Source organism: Arachis ipaensis, chromosome B7, assembly GCF_059453495.1.
Source record: "Arachis ipaensis isolate K30076 ecotype BB chromosome B7, ASM5945349v1, whole genome shotgun sequence".
In the NCBI taxonomy this organism is placed as follows: Eukaryota; Viridiplantae; Streptophyta; class Magnoliopsida; order Fabales; family Fabaceae; genus Arachis; species Arachis ipaensis.
The window spans coordinates 1,235,560-1,247,662 of record NC_142442.1 but is presented as its reverse complement, the minus strand read 5'-3'; the positions used below and the strand labels follow the sequence as shown (position 1 = coordinate 1,247,662).

Sequence of the window (12,103 nt, the reverse complement as noted above, 5' to 3'; positions counted from 1 at the left end):
CATACCATTAATATTTCATTTTCCAAAGGAAGTGGAATAAAATAACACAACTTTAAGGTGTATATAGTATAGTATATAGTACCATAATAAATTAATTAATAATATATATCCACATCTACCTCAGTTGATAATGGGTCATAGCTTGTGCAAGTTAAGAAATAACAACGACAATTAAGATTTGAAAGAACACATTATCCTATTTGTAGGTGAAATCCAAACCCCCACAAATGGCACTATCCAAAAAGATTAGACAGTAACTGATACATGTATAACTGACATCTTATTCTAATATTCTCTCAGATTTGGACTGGAACCCTTCAGGCACATCCATGACCGTGGGGCTTTCTGATGGCTCTGTATCCATTGTTTCTTTCCTTGAATCCAAGTTGGAAATACAAGAAGAATGGAAGGCACATGACTTTGAACTCTGGACAACCGCATTTGATATCCACCAACCAAATTTGGTATATACTGGCTCTGATGATTGTAAATTCAGTTGTTGGGATTTAAGGGATGGTCCTTCCAATCTGGTATTTCAGAATTCCAAAGCTCATAAAATGGGTATTTGTTGCATTCAAAAGAGTTCTCATGATCCAAATAGCTTAGTAACCGGTAGCTACGACGAAACCTTGAGGCTATGGGACTTGAGAACAATCTCAAAACCTGTTAATGAGACTTCAATTGGCTTAGGGGGAGGAGTTTGGAGGGTGAAGCACCATCCCTACATTCCAAACTTGGTCTTGGCTGCATGTATGCACAATGGTTTTGCAATTGTTTTCGTCAAGGGCAACGAAGTGTTGGAAACTTACAAGAAGCATGATTCCCTTGCATATGGAGTAGATTGGCAGAAAGGTGAAGCAAATCACAGAGTTGAGAGAACCAAACCAATTGTGGCTACTTGCTCATTCTATGACAAACTTGTTCGGGTATGGAAGCCAGAAAATGAGATTAACTTGTAAGCTTTATGCTTAATGTTTGTCTCAATCTGGAAAAAAAATGTAATGCTTAACTATTTATTTGTTGAATCATATGATTGCAGGAAGGTTGGAAGCATGAGTGACACAAAGCATTTCCACTTTTTTATTATTATTTCAAATCCCTTATTTATTGATTCCTTAACCTAATCAATGAAGAAAAAGATAATGATCATCATTATTTTAGGATTTTACTAATTTCATCAAAAAGATAATCTACATAAGAGACTAAGTTAATTTACTTTATTATAAAACTCATGACTAAATTAATTATTGAATAACAATTAAAATAAAGTTTATCGATATATGTTGGTGAAAAAAATTCAAAAGATATTGGACCATATTGGCACGACGTTGTTATTGTCATTTTATTAACAATGTCAAAGTAGATAATTATAAAACTCGACTTAATTAATCAATTTTAAAAATTTTAAGGATTAAATTGATTAGCTAGATAATTTGTTAGTGTTAAATTTAATTTTTGTTTGATTCTAAAGTATTTTTCAAAAAAAAATTACGGATGAAAAAAATTATTTAACAGTTGTTAAAAAAAAGTATTCCATCGTTTAATAGTTGTGCAAAAGAAAATTATGAACGGAAAATATTGTTTAATTGTTAAAAAAAATTCAACTATAATCTACTTCTAAAGTTTTTATTAAAAAGAAATTAGTTAAAAAAAAAGTGATGGTTTATGAGCAAAACATACCAGGCCATGTGGGCCGAGGGTGCAGCAGCCTATTAACCCTTTACCCTCTAGCCTACACCCAAGTCCCGAGACCCAACTCTCAACTTGGAGAGGACAGGACAGCATATTGCAAATCCATTTAGCCCAACCAAGAATATCCAAACCCATGTTCCATCACAATAATGCCCCCACTCAGGTCACAAGCTTGCGATATTAAGTTCAAAAAATGTTACACCTTCTCATAAGTTTTATAAACCCGTGTGCTCTAATATATATGACCGAGGTGAGACTTGTCAAGCGAAGAATTTAGAACAATGTTATAAATATTTGAATAAAAAATTTGATCTCTAAAATCTATTTTTAAAATATATATATATCTGATTCTTTTCGCCTCATTTTTAAATCTTTTAGAGGCTTATTTATTGTTAATATTTTTTGTAATTTTTTTTGTTAATAATATAAATTTTCGAGTACCATTTTAGTAGTTTATTTTAGATAATTATAAAACTCGACCTAATTAATGAAATTTAAAAGTTATAAGGAAGTTTATTTGTTGTTAATATTTTTTGTGAATTTTTTTGTCAACAATATAAATTTTGGAGTACTATTTTACTAGTTTATTCTAGATAGTTATAAAATTCGACTTAATTAATGAATTTTAAAAGTTATAAAGATTAAATTGATTAGCCATAAATTTCATTAGTGTGAAATTTAATTTTTATTTGATTTAAAATTTTGTTTTCCAAAAAAATATGAATAGAAAAAATTATTTAATGGTTGTGCAAAAAAAAATATATGAAGACAATTTTTTTTAATTGTTGTTAAAAAAATTCGATTATAAAAAAAAATTTTAAAAGTTATAAAGATTAAATTGATTGGCTATAAATTTTATTAGTGTGAAATTTAATTTTTATTTGATTTAAAATTTTGTTTTCCAAAAAAATATGAATAGAAAAAATTATTTAATGGTTGTGCAAAAAAATATATATGAAGACAATTTTTTTTAATTGTTGTTAAAAAAATTCGATTATAAAAAAAATAAAAGGCCAAAAAGGCTGGTGGAGTGACCCGTTATCCCTTTATTGTTGTGAGTCAGGCACAACCGAGGCCCAACTCGGTACGAGAGAACAGGTTAACAAACACCCATTCAAGCCCAATTGTAACATCAATTCAAGCCCAATTGTATAGTAATGATGCCAATACTTGGCAAACATCATTGCTTCTCATTAATTATATAAACTCTTGTTCTTCAATATACATCACCGATGTGGGACTTCAAACTTAATGGCGGAAACCGAATCCACCAAAACCAGCAACGTAACCATCGTCTCACTCTACTCCAACTACCTCCGCAACCGTCTTCGCGCTTTCTACCCCTTCCATCCATCCAATCTCCTCCGCTTCCTCTCCAACCTCGCCGCTCCTTTCCGATCGATCCACCACCGCCAATGCATACCTCTTCCTCTCCCTTCCAATTTCCGCGACTCTTCCATGTATGCTCATTTTCATTTTCCGATAACTTCTAACTGAATTAAAATCGATGTCACGTGCTTCGATTCTACTCATGAATTTAATTTCTCCGCGTTGTATAATTCTTTTTTTTTTCACGTGCAATGAATGCTAGGTTTAGGTTTTGATTATGATGATGTTATCTTGCAGGATCATAAAGGAATCTAGAGTGCATGGTGTATTGGAGGATATACTGGAACATGTTTTGTTGAACTTGCATAGTATAGAGAAGAATCTCCAGTTTTGGCAATCTAAATCAGAGGTTTTATTTTATTTTATTTTATTGTTTTCATTCGTTATTATCATGATTTTGTTTTGATACACTTTTTAAGATTTACAGTTTTTCAGCATCTTTAGTCATGATATTCAAATATGTGTGTGTTCTGCAAATATTTATGCTTGTAACTTGTTTATGTGTTCAGAAATCGGATGCTAGTAAAGCTTATTTCATGGTTTTTGAGAGGGGTCCGAGCGCTTTTATCAACCAAACAGCTAAGTTGTTGTGCGGAAATGCTGCTTAAGGATCTGTTTTCAACTTTTCATACATGAGAGGGTAACGGTTTTGAGTAGCTTGAGATATGCTCTGGCAACATTCTTAGCTCAGGTGTGCTCTGCTGAAAATTCCCCCCTTAGTTTTAAATCATTATAATAATTGTTTTTTGCGATCACATCAAGGAATGTAGTTTTGTTATTAAGTAATTTTCATCAAGTTGAGACATAAACTTATGATTTCAGTTGTTGACTTAAACTCTTGACTTGGCTTTCAGTTTTATGTGGAAGTTGATAAAATTGGAGAGGAGTTGGTGAAAGATCCACAGCAAGAGAACATAAAATAAAAAGACACCATATGCAACTCAAAATCTTAAAATGTCAAATTAATGGGTCTCTCATCTTATAAACTCCTCACTCTTCTATGCTTTCTTTGATGTGGGACTAACTTCAACACTCCTCACACTTGCAACACTAACAGAAAGTTCAATCGGTCACCTACATGCAGCGCATCAGGTATACATGAATAAACTAATTGTTCCTTTTTCATGTTATTCTCATTGCTATCGGCCAAATTTTGTTAAAGTACAGTTTACTCCAGTAAATTTTCAACTTGTATTTGGCAATTTTTTTTCCATATTTAACCTTTTCTTCCTGGAACCAACATTCACTTTTCAGACTGATTCTTCTGTTGATGGAAGCTATTCAATTCCACTACTGTTTAAGAAGCTGCCGGAAATAAATCAGGAGTATTCCCAGTGGACAGATTGTGAAATCAGGGATGCTATCAATTCTATATATCAAAATTTACAAAAGCTGGATTCTTACATATCTGTTCTTGTAAGAGCCTCTATCTTATGATGTCTTGTCAATTTCTCAAGGAGATGACTGTCATAAATTTTTGCTTATATTTGTATGGTAGTTAGAAAGTGTTTATATATTAGAGTTCTACTAATAAAACTGGCCTTCTAATAGTTTACTCAACCTGATTTTTGCTCTTAATCTATTGATAATTAGCAACAACAAGATAAATAGTATCAACAAGACGTATTTGATAATAATTTATTCCTAAAGGATCATGTTCTACAAACAGTGGAGAAAATGGCTTGTCTTCTATATTCTTCCTGCCTCTCCTCTCCATTCAAAGAGAAGAATGGAACAATGATTGATATTTTCTATAGTCTAGTTGATTTGTGATGCACTTAGGTAGAATACAATTAAAATCCATCACAGATAAGGACAATATTTAGATTGTTATTTCCCATCTTAATTTAAGCTTGTAATATTTTTATTTTATTTTATAAATTTAATTTTGATGCACCTGACAGTGTAAAACTTCTACACAATTGTCCAATCATATTCGTTCTTTTGGATAACCATTCACGCAATCAAACTAAAAGGTGGTTATTTTGCTGATGTGACAATATGCACGTGTAGAACTGCTTTACACTGACTGCCCATCAAAATTAAATTCTTTATTTTACTATCTAAATTTTACTCGTACTTTTGTACTTGTACTTATACTTCCATACTTATACTTCTATAAGCCGAGGTTGTCAGTTAGCAGGCCGGCCGAAGCGTGTGTAAAGAATATCGAATGAAGAGAAGAGAAATGAAAATATAGATTAGAAATATAAGCGGTGAAAATTTAAAATTAAATAAAAAATTATGTATATAATAACAATAATAGGAGGCTTGCTACACATACAAGCCTTTTTGGTTTACAAGCTATACAAGTTGCTCCAAGTCCAAGAAAAAAACATGCACACCACTCTTTTAGAATCAAGCGTCAAACGCACACGCCTTAATCACCTTTCCACAACACGTTCACTCTTCCTCTTCTTCTTCAATCAAAACGCAAACCGTCAAGATTCAAGGGACATTCGAAACAAACTAAGATTCTGGAGAAACGTTCCAACTCCTCGCGAAAAGTAGAAGAAATTAAGAAAAAAAGATACAAATCTCTATAAAAAATCACCAGAAAAAACGAAAAAACATTATTCAAGATACTGTTTTACTGTTTTTTTAGGTTTTTCTTTTAGATTGTCTCTATCATGTACTTCATCCTTAACCAGCAAAACATTAAAAGATTTCAAGAAGAAATATACTGTTTCTCCCTGTTTTGGGTGTATTTCTTAAATCCTTTGGGTGTATTTCTGTAATCTTTTGGGTGTATTTCTGTAACCGTTTTGGTATATTTCTGCAATCCTTTATGTAACCGTTTGGGTGTATTTATGTAATCGTTTGAGTGTATTTTTAAAGTTCCATTATCTTCAAAACTTGATTTCAGAAACTATGAAAATCAAAAAAGAAAACAAAGCAAAGAGAGAACGCACGAAGGAGATCTAACAAATTTGGCAAGAAACTCGAAAAAAGAAACGAAATCTTTTAAAAAATGGAAGTTATATATTTGCGCGTTAATTGATTTGAATAGATTTAAAATTCTGTTAAAGAGGCACGTAACATAAGCAGTGCGTTTAGTGGGTTTCGTTCTCTTCAGACTTGTAAAGCTTGTAAACGCAAAACACTTGTATGTAGAGATTTTCTCTAATAATAATATTTTTTATTTAAATTATATTATTTTGTCAATTTTATTTTTTGTATAAGAGAAAGATAGAAAAAATAGAGAATGAGAGAAAAAAGGGAGAAAGATAAAGATGAAGAATGAGAACGAGAGTGAGAGTTTGTTAATTTTGGAAGAAAAAAATTTATTTTAATTGTAAAAAAATATCCGATGACATATTTTGATTTGTCAAATTACTAATATAAAATATAAATTATATATAGAGTAAAAATAGTAGAGATAAATAAAAAAATGGAGGTAGATGAGAGAATTTATGAAGGGAGTTTATTAATTTTGAAAAAAATATTTTCTCTCAATTTTAATAAGAAAGTGTCATGTGACACATTTAATTATTAAATTAGATAGTAATATATGATACATAATATAGGTATATTTCAATTTTAATTTTAATATTTCAATTTTAGTTTTAATGCAATTAAAGAATGTCATTTTGCATATTTTAATTGTCAAATTAGTAATTAGTCATTGATATTGATAATGATATTCAAAATAGATAGAGTGGTCGAAGGAATGAGAGAAATAGAAAAAGAAAGAGGGAGGAGAGGAGAACTCTTTTAATTTTGGAGGGAAAGATTTGATTTCAATTGCAACGAGGGAGTGACATGTGGCATATTTTTGTTGTAAAATTATTAAATTAGTAAAGAGAAGGAAATGATTCTTTAATTTTAGAGGAAAATATTTAATTTCAATTACAATGAAACAATGTTATGTGGCACATTTTGATTGTAAAACTAATAAAGAAGATGAGAGAATTCCTTAATTTTGGAGGAAAAATTTTGATTCCAATTGCAATGAGAAATTGTAGACTACATTATTCATTATACCTAGTTTATAGTTGACTTTTTAAAAATTACTTATACCTAGCTTATACTTTACTTTTAAGGGAAATTCTATGTGGTTAAAAGTATATATTATATTGCATCTTTTCCATTCCTCTTAAGAACTAGGAAGCTTAAGTGCAACTATATGAACATCTTCATTGCTCAAAAACACAATTTTTAAAAGTAATTTATATATTGTGTTTGCCAAAAATCATTTCATGGACCGTTTCCTTCTGAATATAACTCTATGAAAAGTATAGAAGAAGAAAATAAAGGTGATTGATAAATAACTCACAATAACTCAAGACCAAAAAAGAAATAACACTCATAATAACTTGGTGATTCGGTTAATAAATTCACTATCATGTCATAGTAGTACTAAAATTTTTGCTGCAATTTTACAGTATATATCGTTATCAGTACAGAAGATATCATTACATGACCCCCAAAAAGAAAATGCATGAGATGAGTCATCTTTGTTAACAAAGATCCCAATTCATAGTCTTTGCTTCAAAACATTCTCATTCTCAATAAGTACAAACTCAAAGCATACCATTAATATTTCATTTTCCAAAGGAAGTGGAATAAAATAACACAACTTTAAGGTGTATATGGTATATAGTACCATAATAAATTAATTAATAATATATATCCACATCTACCTCAGTTGATAATGAGACATAGCTAGTGCAAGTTAAGAAATAACAACAACAATTAAGATTTGAAAGAACACATTATCCTATTTGTAGGTGAAATCCAAACCCCACAAATGGCACTATCCAAAAGATTAGACAGTGATAACTGATAACTGATACATGTATAACTGACATCTTATTCTAATATTCTCTCAGATTTGGCCCTTTATGATTTTCCCATAATTATCATTACTCCTTTGAATCAATGAATCTCTCAAATCTTTACATACCTTAAATTACACTATTCTTTTTTAATATATCAATTATCAATTATTAGCTTAATGTTCAATGTCAATCATAACTTAATATAGTCTCATTATTTTCTGGACGGTGCTGGTGCTAACGTGGGGACCCATTTTCCATTGCAACCTTTTTTTCTGACAGAATCTTCCACTACGCTCCACTTACTTTTGTGTGTCCCCATAAGCATTGGGGAAAAGGACAACATAGTCCACAAGGTACAAGGAATGAATAACAGAAGCGGGGAGTAAAATTTTGAATAGGAAAAAGGGTGCACGTGAATATTACCCTTTTTAAATCACACTGTTTCGGAACCTTGCTTGCTTGCTGATACAAAATTTGTCTTCAACATCTTTCAATTCAAACACAGTAAGTAAGTAACACAGAACCCCATTTTTTAATTCTCTCTTTCTTTTCCTTTTATTTTCCTTCATTGCAAGCAAGGAGCATTGTTTGGATTCTTATTTTTACTCTGCAATTCAATGCCATAGGTTTCATCTGTGTCTTGGAAATTGTAAAGGAGCTAGCTTTACAAATTACAAGGCCTGAAAAAGGTGAATTTTTTCCCCTCTGGATTTTTAGTTTTCGCTATTTTTCTTTCGGATTCAGATAAAGCTAGAAACTTTCCTACTTGTTCTTTCCGTTTGCGATTTTGGGGTTCCATAGAATCAGAAGTTTCGATGAGTACGAGGATTGGCATTTTTTTTAAGAAACCACTTCTGAATCTAACGAAGGGGGTTTTCTTCTCTCTCTCTCTCTAATTTGGTGTGTTTTTCGGTTTATGATGCTATTTTTTTCCCCTTTTCATTTATTTGGGACTATCTGAGATTGATGTTTATAATGTGTTACTTGTAAACATGTTTGATGAGAATTTGATTTCAATTGTTACTTGTAACATTTTGCTTTTAAGCAGGTTAGGCTTCAAAAGTCACCAATAACATCTGAATTCTACCCTGCAATGGTGGCAAAAATAAGGCAAAGTGCTATCAGCTCTCCTAAACCAACAAAACCAGAGGTTGGAGAGATTGATACTAGTCCACCTATTCAGTCAGTTAAAGATGCCGTTTCTCTATTTGGTGAAGGTGCTTTCTCCGGCGAGAAACCTTCCATTAAGAAGGCTAAACCTTATTCTGCTGAGGTAACACTGGCTTTTTCTTATAATTGTGTGTGCTTTCAAATTAATGGATTAGTAGCTTTAGTGAAAAGTTCTTTCTTAGAATCTCTGTTATGTTAGGAATCTAATGCATTCTGGTGTGACGTCACGAATTGAATGCAAACTCGTGTGGCATTATAAACCAATGCATTCTTGTTGGTGTTATGAATCTAATGCTAGCTGGTGTAGTGGTATAAAATCATTGATCTGTTTTTCCTTTGAAGAAAAAAAAGAAAAGCGCCCGCCAGGAAACATGTGGTTTGAGCTCTTCAAACTAATATATGATTAGGCATTAGACGTTGATGAAGAGTTCAACAGCACCCAATCTTTAAGCTTTGATTTGATATTCAATTTCATGTCCTCATTTAACAGAGAATATCTGGTGTGATGTCATGAATCGAATGCAAACTCGTGTGGCATTACAAATCAATGCATTCTTGTGTGAGTTATGAATCTAAGGCATTTTTTTCTGATATCATGAATATAATGCTAGCTGGTGCAATGTCATGAAAATCATTGATCCGTAAATCCTTCAAGGAAAAAAAATTGAGCAGGGAAACATGTGGTGTTATTATTAGTTGATAAGCTTTTTAAACTTATATGTATTATTAGGCATTGAAGTGTTGACGAAGAGTTCAATGGCATTGAATTTTTATGCATTGACTTGATAGCTGATGGCATGTCCTCATTTAAGAGAGAATATCTTGTGTATGTGAAGGCTGGGACAAGTTTTTGTGGATTCTAGGGACCTTGAGAATTTTCCTAGTCATATTTTCATCTCCATATTAGATAGCCTTTTACCGGAGAAAAGCTATTCTAGGTGTTCTAATTGGACAAGCTTTTCTAACTTCTAGGCTAAGCTATCTGCTCAATATTTTCGTTTTCTTCGTTCCGAGCTTAGCTATGATGTACTCTCTCCTTATTATTGTAACTTACAATTGTTGTTATTTTGTTAGAGAGTTTTGGCAAAAGAAACACAACTTCACTTAGCTGAGAAAGAGCTGAACAAATTGAAGGATCAACTAAAGAATGCAGAAACTACTAAGGTTCAAGCCCTAGCGGAGCTTCAAAGGCATAAAAAAGCAGTTGAGGATCTTTCACAAAAGCTAAATGTTCTCAACGAGTCAAGAGAATTATCAACTAAAGCAACAGAAGCTTCAAATTGTCAAGCCAAACAGCTTAAAGAAGAAAAATGTGGTGATCCTGTTGGAAGCAATGGTGCTTGGAAAGAAGACTTGGAAACCGCAGTTAAAAGATATGCATCTGTTATTACAGAACTCGATGTTGCAAAGCAAGAACTGAGGAATATTCGTCAGGAGTATAATACTTCCTTGGAAGCAAGAGTTTCGGCTTTCAAGCAAGCAGTAGAAGCTGAAGATGCAATGAAGGCAAACACTGAAAGAGCATCTGAGCTATCAAAAGAAATTTTAGCCGTGCAGGAATCAATTGAACGAATGAGGCTTACAGCTCCATTGGCACATCAACCACAAGAAAGCATATTAACTGATAAAGAAGTTCTACGACAATCATATAGAGCAGCCTTTGAAGAATCACGAAGGAAATTGCTTGCTTTAAAGAAGGAATTCAGTCCGGACCAAACAGAAAATCTTGAAATGCAGCTGAATGAGACAACAAATAAAATTGGGGCTCTGCAAAAGGAAATAGAAAATAAAAAGACATCAGACTTGGATTCTCTGAAAAGCGTCACTTCGGGGCTTGATAATGCTAAAGAATCCCTGCAGAAAGTAGCAGAAGAGGAAAGCTCCCTAAGAAGTTTGGTTGAGGCTCTTAAGGTTGAACTGGAGTACGTGAGAAGAGAACATGCTGAATTGAAGAAGAAAGAATCTGAAACTGAATCTATTGTTGGAAATCTGCATGTCAAGCTTCGGAAAAGTAAGTCTGAGCTTGAAGCATACTTGGCAGAAGAATCTAAAGTCAGAGGTGCATCTGAGGAAATGATCTTGACATTGAACCGGTTGTCATCCGAAACTGAGAATGCAAAGCAGGAAGCTGAAGATATGAAGAACATGGAAGCTGAACTGAAGATGGAAGCTGAAGTAACTAAGCTTGCCTTAGAAGATGCAGAAATAAAGCTTAAAGTAGCATTAGAAGAAGCCGAAGCAGCGAGAGCATCAGAGGCAAGCAGTATTGATCAGATTAGGGTCTTATCTGAGAGGACTAATGCTGCTCGTGCATCAACCTCCGAGCATGGTGCTAAAATTACAATCTCAAAGGAGGAATATGAGTCCTTATCTCGAAAGGTTGAGGAATCAGATAGATTAGCTGACATGAAAGTGGCTGCTGCCAAGGCACAGGTTGAAGCTATCAGGGTGAGTGAAAATGAGGCTCTCAAAAGATTAGAGGCAACACAGAAGGAGATTGATGATATAAAGACTGCAACACTAGAGACCTTGAAAAGCGCTGAGATGGCCGAAGCAGCAAAGAAGGCAGTGGAAACTGAGCTAAAAAGGTGGCGTGAGCGGGAGCAGAAGAAAGCAGAAGAGGCTGCAGCTCGAATATTGGCCGAAACACAGATGTCACCAAGAGTGTCTCCTCAGCACTACAGGATTCAACAGCACAATCCAACTCCAAAAAAGGTTGAAGTGCAAAAGCTTGAAAAGGGAAAGGTTTCAGTTTCAAAGAAAGTTCTGTTGCCCAACATTAGTGGCATTTTCCATCGGAAAAAGAACCAGGTTGATGGAGGATCTCCCTCTTACCTTCCAGGAGAGGAACCTCTTTGAAATGTGAATGGATTTGTATAAAGTTGAGACCAATTTAGATTTTGCATTCATAACCTTTTGAGCTGTGAATAGTTTGGTAACAATCACAAGTTCAGGGATGTAAAGTGTGAATGGAAATCAAGTAGTGGATCATCATATTATTGAGGTTTCATGGCCGGTAACATATAAACTATTTTTCTTCATAATAAACTATTCAAAGATTCTTAGTAGTA

General features: G+C 33.0%; 2 protein-coding genes and 1 long non-coding RNA gene across 5 annotated transcripts; all 3 read left to right on the top strand.

Annotated features, from left to right (window-relative positions):
- Positions 1 to 329: 329 nt before the first annotated feature.
- Positions 330 to 1,060, top strand: LOC148550120 (uncharacterized). The gene is made up of 2 exons (XM_088494128.1): positions 330 to 926; positions 1,040 to 1,060. The coding sequence occupies exons 1-2, from the start codon at positions 330 to 332 to the stop codon at positions 1,058 to 1,060; spliced, it is 618 nt and encodes a 205-aa protein (XP_088350254.1).
- Positions 1,061 to 3,120: 2,060 nt separating this feature from the next.
- On the top strand, positions 3,121 to 3,644 carry LOC107608604 (uncharacterized). The gene is made up of 3 exons (XR_001612929.3): positions 3,121 to 3,152; positions 3,319 to 3,430; positions 3,591 to 3,644. It is a non-coding gene; the product is annotated as an uncharacterized LOC107608604 (long non-coding RNA).
- Positions 3,645 to 8,188: 4,544 nt separating this feature from the next.
- On the top strand, positions 8,189 to 12,097 carry LOC107609415 (WEB family protein At5g55860-like). Of its 3 annotated transcripts, none has more exons than XM_016311383.3 (4): positions 8,189 to 8,370; positions 8,489 to 8,551; positions 8,911 to 9,135; positions 10,107 to 12,097. In XM_016311383.3, exons 3-4 carry the CDS (start codon positions 8,956 to 8,958, stop codon positions 11,889 to 11,891), a joined length of 1,965 nt encoding a protein of 654 aa, XP_016166869.1. In that variant the 5' UTR covers positions 8,189 to 8,370; positions 8,489 to 8,551; positions 8,911 to 8,955; the 3' UTR covers positions 11,892 to 12,097. The 3 variants fall into 3 exon arrangements, with proteins under 3 accessions (XP_016166869.1, XP_088348992.1, XP_016166871.1); XM_088492866.1 differs by having other exon boundaries at positions 8,232 to 8,370; positions 8,916 to 9,135; XM_016311385.3 differs by having other exon boundaries at positions 8,321 to 8,366.
- The last annotated feature ends 6 nt before the right edge of the window (positions 12,098 to 12,103 follow it).

Excerpts from the sequence above, each read along its gene's own strand:
- LOC148550120 (XM_088494128.1), top strand. The coding sequence starts at position 330 with ATGACCGTGGGGCTTTCTGATGGCTCTGTATCCATTGTTTCTTTCCTT. Across the intron at positions 927-1,039 it reads TCTATGACAAACTTGTTCGG|GAAGGTTGGAAGCATGAGTG; the intron begins GTATGGAAGCCA and ends ATATGATTGCAG.
- LOC107609415 (XM_016311383.3), top strand. The coding sequence starts at position 8,956 with ATGGTGGCAAAAATAAGGCAAAGTGCTATCAGCTCTCCTAAACCAACA. Across the intron at positions 9,136-10,106 it reads CTAAACCTTATTCTGCTGAG|AGAGTTTTGGCAAAAGAAAC; the intron begins GTAACACTGGCT and ends TTATTTTGTTAG.